A 9,107-nucleotide genomic window follows, 5' to 3' on the forward strand; every position below is an offset into this window, starting at 1 on the left:
TCTGGTCAGTCACACATTCCTAAATTTCTCTAGGCCAAACACGCTTAACTTTAGAGTTCTTTAGAGATGGGCTTCCGGAAAAGAAATTACAACTTGTTGGTATGAGTACGTTATTAATCCTATTAAGTCGAGAAAACGGAGATTTTGTGAGGGTTACATTTTTTCGTGAGAGTTTAAAACACACTTTCACGAAAATATTCCTTTTCATGAGAGTGACATAAATCCCGTCACAAAAAATTATTTTCATGAGAGTGCTCCACATACCGTCATGAAATCAACTGTTTTCGTGAGAGTATTTAAGTACCCCTTATGAAAATGACTATCCCGCCATGAAATTGTCTATTTTCATGAGAGTGATCCTTTTCATGAGAGTCATTCCAACCACCACGAAAAATGGGTTGTTGGTTTTCAGTACAAAAATAAATTACATAAATACTAGAAATTAAAGAACATGAACAAAGGTTTTCTCTTTTTAATCTACAGTGAAATTGTGTAACTAGTCTTTCTCTATCATGCTAACTCCAAATGTAGTGATTCTTTTTCCTAAATATTTCTAAAATTACGCTCTATCAATTTATTGTGTTTTTACAACTATTATTTTTGTCATCTCTTCAGTGACTTTGTTCTATCAATTCAAAATTTGAATTTCAGAAAATAGTAACTTCAAACAATATTTTGAAGCAGTAAATGATTTCAGCTAAAAAAGTCATCAACATAAAAGTTGTAAAACTGGTCAAGATCTCCAATTTTTATTTTAGTCATTTTTTCATATGACAAAGTAATAGTAACATTGTTCATAAATTTTACATATCTCTGATATAGTTTCATAAACTATATGAGAGATATGTAAAATTTATGAACAATGTTACTATTACTTTGTCGGATGAATAAATAACCAAAATAAAAGTTGTAGATCTTGATGAGTTGTACAACTTGTATATTCATAACTTTATCAACTAAAATCATTTACTCTCTAAAAATGTTGTTTCAAGTTGACATTTTTTTAAATTCAAATTTTGAATTGATAAAATAATGTCACATGAAAAGATGACGAAAATGAAAGTTTTAGATCTTTAAAAGTTATAGAACTTTGTACTTCACAATGTTTTCACTTGAAATCATTTTGTCATGGAAAACTACATTTTGAATTTCTCAAATCTGAATTTTGAATTTTTCAAACAATATTATTTGAAGTTTTTGTATTTTAAAATTTAAATTCAGATGGAGAAATGATCGACACAAAAGATGTAAATGTCAATAATTTCTAAAATTTTGTAGTTGAATTTTTTATTTGAATTTATTTATAGTTTAAAAATTATGTCTTATTCAATTTAGAAAGCATTTGGAAAAGAAGAGTGCAATTTAGCTCATTCAACGGTTTTTGGGCCAACACTATGTGGCCCAATATATTCCAGGTGTTGGATGAACCCCTAATGGATCAGAGCCGTTGGATCGAAAGCACAAGTATATAAAATAGAGCCAAAACCCTATCCCTCTCCCCATCCCCCACACTGCGCCGCCCCCTCCCCTAGCCCCGCACCCAGCGCTGCCCTCTCCCCCAGCCCCGCACCACGCCGCCCTCTCGCCCAGCCCCGCGCCGCGCCGCGCCGCCCCCTCCCCCAGCCCCGCACCGTGCTGCCCCCTCCCCAGCCCTGCACTGTGCCTCCCTCTCCCCTAGCCCTGCACCGCGCCGCCCTCTCCCTAGCCCCACACCGTGCCACTTGCTCATCCCTCCCAACCCCCACGCCTCCTCCATTGACCCAGGCGACAGCGACTGCGCGTCCACGCCCCCTCCATCGATCCAGGCAGCGGCGACCCTGCAATGGATCAGAGAACGAGGATGCAGTGCTCGCAGCATGGATCTGGTGAGGGAAGCATGGATCCGGCCATCTATTCCATGGCCACAACTGCAGCTCGACAAAACTCGATCTCTCACAGGTACTTGTATTCACACGGCCATCTATTGCAATATTGATGCTGTTGCTGCAGTAGGATACTTTAGTGCTTTAACATTTAGCTTAGAAATTGTTGTTGTTGCTGCAGTAGGATACACTCACACTGGTGCAGGATGGGGCATTAGCACCGGTCGGGAAGGGCTGTCCCGAGCCGGTGCTGCCCTTCCGGGACTAAAGGCCACCCTTTAGTCCCGGTTCGGGGAACCGGAGCTAAAGCCCCCCCTTTAACACCGGTTGGTAATACCAACCAGTGTTAAAGGGTCCTGCCAGGGTTGCCACATTGCAGGACCCTTTAACACCGTTGGTATTACCAACCGATTTTAAAGAGTTTCTTTTTTTTTGTTCATTTCTTCGGTTCTGTTTATTGTTTTTATATAATAATAATAGGTTTTTCAATACATATTTTATTCTGATATAATAATATATATTACACGCATATTAAGCATATATAAATGAAAATTGTAGGCTTAGTTTTATAATTAAGCTTTGCCTATAATAAAATGAATAGGCCACATCAAAAATTAAATAGATATGTAAAAAGCTTTATATATAGTTTTATAAGTACAAAATTCGTAACACATATATACATAGAGTTTTTTCTCCCAATGTCTAAAACCGATACAAATGATCATCGTTGTTTGGAATAAGAGTTTCGTTGCCGTTGAAGTGAAACTCGCCGTTTGGATTGATCACTTGCTCGCAGAGAAATCCTGCTATCGTCTCTTGGATAGCTTTGATTCGGTCTTTTTGCATGACCTTTTCCCTCAACCATTCCGTCTTTAATTTAAAATAAATAAAAAGGTATTAGTTATCTAAGTTATTCAATATAATTTAGGAGATAATAAAAAGAGACATGTAACATACTCTGAGCGTATCTGTGGGTGTTTGATTGACTTGTGCCATTATGAATTTGCACACGTAATATGCACATAGGTTGTTCCCCCTTCTTGTCTTAAACACCACTGTACGATATATATAAAAAATATTCATGACCATGACAATAAGAAGGCTAAAAGTTAGCGAAAGTTTGCTAGCTAGTAAAACTTACTTGTGGATGAATTATATTAAGCGGCGCTTTACAACCACTGAGATATTCACGGTCAATAAATCTTTCCCAAACCCTACACACAGCCATTGTGGATCGTGAACTAATAATTATAGAGTCATATCATGATATTCTTCTAGTTGAGATCGACATTACGTACCTTTGAATAATGTTTACCATTTGTTGATAGTTTTCTTGTGGTTTTCTCATTGAGTCAAAGATTATCAACTGGTTCTTGGAAATTTCAATGACCATGAGTATCCAGTGAAAGCTGTTTACACACGCATATATATAGTCAGGCCTATATATAACTATATAAAACACGTCTCGAGTAATAATAAATAAAATAAAATGTACATGCACTTAATAACTATATAACTCACTCGAAGTTGAAAGGGAAGAGTAATTTTTGTTTTTCTTTTTGGTTCACAAAGCTCCAAGAACAACAATGGTGCTCTCGGTTTCGAATGGGCAGAGGGGAGGAGGTAGCCGACCTATAAACCGAACCTTTAGCACCGGTTCAGGGCACAACCCGGTGCTAAAGGGTCACCCTTTAACACCGATTTGTGTTACAGACCGATGCTAAAGGCTTTGCCTCGGCCCATGGCACTGGCCGGTGCTAAAGGGGATCCTTTAGCACTGGTTGGTAACACGAGCCGATGCTAAAGGGTCCCTGCCCCGACAGCACCTGTCAGTAGCCGTTGGGCAGAACCCTTTAGCACCGGTTCGTGTTACGAACCGGTGTTAAAGGGGCCTTTAACTCCGGGCCACAAAAAGGCCAAGATTTTTGGCGATTTTGGGCATCGACCAATGCCTCATTCTGTAGTAGTGTCAAGTGATTTTAGCTCGTGCAAGTTTTTACTTCAGTGATGCTTTGTGTAGGTTATTCTCTTTTTCAAAGTAGGATTTTCACTGAATGCCTGAGAGGAGATGACTGCTCAGTGATGGTCGCTAACAAAAGAATAATGATAGCATTATTTACCTATTCTATAACTCCATTCATTTTGTGGTTGCGTAGGGATATAAGTTTGGCTCTGAGAAGGCGAGCACATTGGACACATATGTTGCAATGAAGTCTGGTGGCGGCCAGGGAGCTCCTCCTCCGGCAGCTACATCCACAGCGTGCCCCATCCCTCACATCCATATATCCACTCTAGTGAGCTCCATATATTTAATTAAAACGTAGTAGCAGCAACTTGTAAACAAGATTACATGCAGAAAATTATAGGCACGGAACACAGAGATAGTCCATCAGTGTATCTATATAAACCTGTGCTCAGCCTATGAGCATAGTAACCTGCTCGATTTTAGATGTGTTATTTACTCTGTCTGTAGTTTGCTCTTGTTGGCGTTAGCATGATAATTTGAACCTATTTTGTTTCAAGTTAACTTTGACCATCGTTATAATTTAAGTTACCTTGCAGCCGTATTTTCATCCTATCTTGTAACTTTATTCATTATGTGGTCGTGTAGGAATATATGTTTGGTTCCGAGAAGGCTAGCGCGTTGAACGCATATGTTCTAATGAAGTATGGATCCGAAAAAGTCAATAACTGATGCAATGGATGAGAGTAAAACTGAACATGGTACCCTCAGACTATCCAAACGGACGGATGTTACGCTTATTTTGCTAACCGACAACCCTTGGTGTTGTACTAAGAACTCAGAGCTATGTAGGTGTTGGGACTTATGTTAGTTGGCTATGACTATGAGAGAAATATGTCATACCAATGTAATGGATGAACACTCTGTAGTATGTTTGTAGTGGAATTGTTGGATGAACCTAGCTAAATGTGATCTGTGTAATTCGAGTGTATTTTTGTTGGGTTGACATTTGGACCATATATATATGTGTCCATTTCAAATTTGGATTGATATTTTTCCTATTGGTTAAATTAATTTTGTGGGCTGTATTGGACTACCAGCAAAACAATATTTCATGACAGTTGGAACATGTTTTCATGACGGTGTCTCCCTCTCATGAATACTATATTTTGTGATGGTTCAAACATTTTTTTCGTGGTGACATGCCCCTCTCACGAAATACTATTTTCCTGTGAGTTTTGAAACTCTCACGAATTAATTTCATGACGGTGACCTCCACGAAATATCGTCATGAAAACACCACTACAAACCCGGCGGCACCAATATTTTCGTGAAGGTGACCCTCATGAATGTTCGCCATGAAAATAAATCGTGACAGTTAACTCTCATAAAAACTATATTTTCCTGATCTCATTACTGTGGGAACTAATATGTGACGGTTGCTCGTCACGAATATTGTTCATGAGGGTAAAACAATATTTCGTGACAGTATTTTTAGTCTCATGAAATCTCAGCTTTCTGGTAGTGTTGGTCCGGGATATATGTTACATTTGTTTTGTTTATTATTCTTGCTTTAAAAGCACAAGTGACTAGTGTTTATTGCAACATGGGAATAGAAAAGTGGCCAGCACCCATGCACAATACGGTGCTAGATTCGCTTCGCTTATTATTCTTGCTTCAAAGGCACAAGTGACTAGTTTTTATTGCAATAGTATGTATGATGCATAAATTATTGGCATACGGATATATATAGAGTATATTTAAGGTAGGAACTAGCTAGCAATATCTTTTCTGCGACAGCATATACAGTATTGGTTTTATGTCTCAATTAAGTTGACTTCCCTCTCCTCTTATATTCCACTTATTATTGAGACCAGCAAGTGCATGCCCTCAACCAGGCCCTATTGCTGTAGCATCCACCCTTAGACAATTCTCAGACTGGAAAACAGCTTCTTGTGTGCCGTTGCGCCCACAGGTTGTGCCACAAAACAACCAGCAGCTCCATGGGTCAGCTGGATATTATATGGATTAGCCAGAAGAGCAAGATGGACTACTTGCATTGTACTCGTAGTGTAGCTGGCTAGCGGCCGTTGAGATTCCGGCGTGTCTCCGTTATTCAAGTACTATTTTGACCAGCAGCGTGCATTGCTTCGGAAAAGTGTTAACGTTTACTATTACTATGTACGAGTAGTATATATTCCGGGGTTATCTAGATCTAGATACACTGTACTGAATGATTCTGTTTATAGAAATAGAATATCCCTGTAGCATACTTAATTATACTCACACGTATTGGCATCTTAGTGCAGCTAGCAGTCTTTTAGATTTCTCTCAGCAATATATATGGTAAATCCAAAAAATATGTATGGTCCGAACTTTGGCTACTACTGCATTAGGGTATATTTTGATTTTATCATGCAAAAAATATTTTAATACAGATTTGATTAATAAGTTCAAACGAATAAGCTGAAGATCATGTACCAGAAAGAAATGGTTGGCGTGCATGTACAGTGAACATCCTTTTATATAGTTCAAAAGGTGAAGTAAGAAAAACCGAAGGAATGCACTAACGGTATATATACCTTCAATTCTCGTAGCCATTTGAGTGTTCCTAAATGGTAGTACTGAAGATAACATGGAACCATGCAATATGATGATAATTGCAAATTAAAGCTGCACTCCTGCATCCAATAATGATGTTGCTGCAACAATCAAGGCATCAATTCCTCCACTTAAAACAAGTAGAACAGGGACACCACAGCCACTTCGATCTCGTAGCTTGCGCATCGAACTGAAATCTGAACCTAAAATTTTTTTAAAGCAGCATTTAGATTATTCACAAGTTCAACTGCAGTGGAGAATCCATCTTCAATCTGCATGCATGGTTAGAAAAGATATAAATTGACATGAAGCCTTGGAAACAGAGAATTATTAGTAGCATTATTAAGACACAAGATGTACCTGCGCGGTGATGGTGATGTTTAACGAGGACCCGGCGAGCAGCAAGACGTTGGTGTTGATGGTGGAGAGGCCGTGCTTCTCCAGCTCCTTGAGCAGCATGATGAGCACCCCCTTCTTCTCCCGGCACACCACCCTCAGCAGAACGGTTGTCCCCCGGACCTCGGCTTCGATCTTGGGGCTCATGGCGGTCACGCCGCCGTCGAGATCGTCGTCCAGCGAGCCGACGCAGCACCGGGCGTCCAACGGCGGGGACTCTGCCGTGCTGCCGGTGCTGCTCTGGTGCTCCGCCTGCAGGGCCTTGAGCCTGCCCCTCAGGTGGTGCACGTAGTCGATGGTACTCCCTAGGACAGACACCTTGTCTGTCTGGGAATTATATGAAATGAAACACACACACATACAATTTAATCCCCGATTATACAATAAATTCACCCTAGTATTAGGAGCTGATGATCGAGCTGACAGCTGAGGGCGGCGAGCTAGCTTATTAGCTGACCTTGGTGATGTCGGGGATGATGGACGCGAGAGCCGCGAACTGGTGATTCATCTTCTCCCGGCGCTTCCTCTCCGCGACGACGTGCTCATGCACCACGCCGGAGCTCGGCCTCCGCCGTCCTTTACTACTACCCTCCATCGTCGTCAACGGTGTCCTCCCCGCAGCTGCAGGTGTGTTGCCGCCACCGTTGCTTTCCTTCTGCTTCGGCTCTCGCGAAGCAGTACTGAAGCTCATCAGCTGCTCCGACTTGCCGCCGCCGGTGAAGGAGAACAAGCTGTCGTTGCCGCCTGCGTTGATGGTGGCCGGCGCCGTTGGTAGGAAGACCTCGTCGGCCTCGGCGTAGGGTCTGCGGCCCATGTCGCCGAGAAAGGGGAATCCTGTCGTGTTCGTGTTCGTGCGTTTCTGCCGCTGATCCAACAATTCTACTTGCTGCTGCTGCTGTTCTTGATGATGAATAGGCTGGTCCCAGCAGAGCTCGTCGGCGAGGGATTCGGCGAGCTGCTGCATGGTCAGCGCGTCAATGAAATCCAGCTCCCCGACCTCCTCGTTTTCCTGCATCCAATCAAAACATACAGCTTTATATTTGTAATCTTCGTTCGTCGGACGCATGCAAACATTGCAAAAACCACAAGAACGTACGTAACGAAGAATAATATGCATGGATTTTGGGTAACGGCGCGGCTTACCAGTTCTTCCAGCGACTTATGACTGGTCGTGGAGTCCATCTAGCTCTGTGTGAGAGTACGAACACTATGTTGTTCAATATATTGATATATATATAGGATCGAGCCATGCATGGAGGGCACAGCGCGCCGCACAGGGCACTTCTCTGGACAACCACCATATATATATACACTGCCACAGGTTTGCCCGGTCGGAAAGGACCTGTTGCCCCGGTTCTCGAGCCGGTGCTGCCCTTCCGGAACTAAAGGCCCACCCTTTAGTCCCGGTTTGGGCAACCGGGGCTAAAGCTCCTCCCTTTAACACCGGTTGGTAATAAAGGGTCCTGCCAGGGCTGCCACGTTGCAGGACTCTACCAACCGGTGTTAAAGGGTTTCTTTTTTTTTTCACTTCTTCGGTTCTGTTTATTGTTTTTATATAATATAATATATAATAATAGGTTTTTGCTGATACAATAATATATCTATATTACACGCATATCAAGCATATATAAATGAAAATTATAGGCTTAGCTTAATAATTAAGCTTTGTCTATAATAAAATGAATAGACCACATCAAAAATTAAATAGATATGTAAAAAGCTTTATATATATATAGTTTTATATGTACAAAATTCGTAACACATATATACATAGAGTTTTTTTCTCCCAATGTTTACAAACGATACAAATGATCATCGTTGTTTGGAATAAGAGTTACGTTGCCGTTGAAGTGAAACTCGCCGTTTGGATTGATCACTTGGTCGCGGAGAAATCCTGCTATCGTCTCTTGGATAGCTTTGATTCGGTCTTGTTGTAGGACCTTATCCCTCAGCCATTCCGTCTTTAATTTGAAATAAATAAAAAAGGTATTAGTTATCTAAGTTATTCAATATAATTCAGGAGATAATGAAAAGAGACATGTAACGTACTCTGAGCGTCTCTGTGGGTGTTTGATTGACTTGTGCCATCATGAATTTGCACACGTAATATGCACATAGATTGTTCCCCCCTTCTTGTCTTAAACACCACTGTACGATATATATATAAAAATATTCACGACCACGACAATAAGAAGGCTAAATGTTAGCGAAAGTTTGTTAGCTAGTAGAACTTACTTGTGCATGTATTATGTTAAGTGGCGCTTTACATCCACTGAGATGTTCAC

The 9,107-nt window shown here is 41.0% G+C and overlaps 1 protein-coding gene across 1 annotated transcript; it reads right to left on the reverse strand.

The window, feature by feature from the left end:
- On the reverse strand, window positions 6,375-8,095 carry LOC8055095 (transcription factor bHLH19). The gene is made up of 4 exons (XM_021451946.1): window positions 7,966-8,095; window positions 7,280-7,831; window positions 6,787-7,149; window positions 6,375-6,698 (listed from the first exon to the last, which is right to left on the reverse strand). The coding sequence occupies exons 1-4, from the start codon at window positions 8,002-8,004 to the stop codon at window positions 6,630-6,632; spliced, it is 1,023 nt and encodes a 340-aa protein (XP_021307621.1). The 5' UTR covers window positions 8,005-8,095; the 3' UTR covers window positions 6,375-6,629.

Source organism: Sorghum bicolor, chromosome 1 (assembly GCF_000003195.3).
Source record: "Sorghum bicolor cultivar BTx623 chromosome 1, Sorghum_bicolor_NCBIv3, whole genome shotgun sequence".
NCBI lineage: Eukaryota > Viridiplantae > Streptophyta > Magnoliopsida > Poales > Poaceae > Sorghum > Sorghum bicolor.

Bases quoted from the DNA above. Each gene is read 5' to 3' on its own strand.
- LOC8055095 (XM_021451946.1), bottom strand. From the start codon at position 8,004: ATGGACTCCACGACCAGTCATAAGTCGCTGGAAGAACTG. The intron at 7,832-7,965 runs GTAAGCCGCGCC...GATTGGATGCAG, and splicing joins ATAAGTCGCTGGAAGAACTG to GAAAACGAGGAGGTCGGGGA. The intron at 7,150-7,279 runs GTCAGCTAATAA...TATAATTCCCAG, and splicing joins TCATCCCCGACATCACCAAG to ACAGACAAGGTGTCTGTCCT.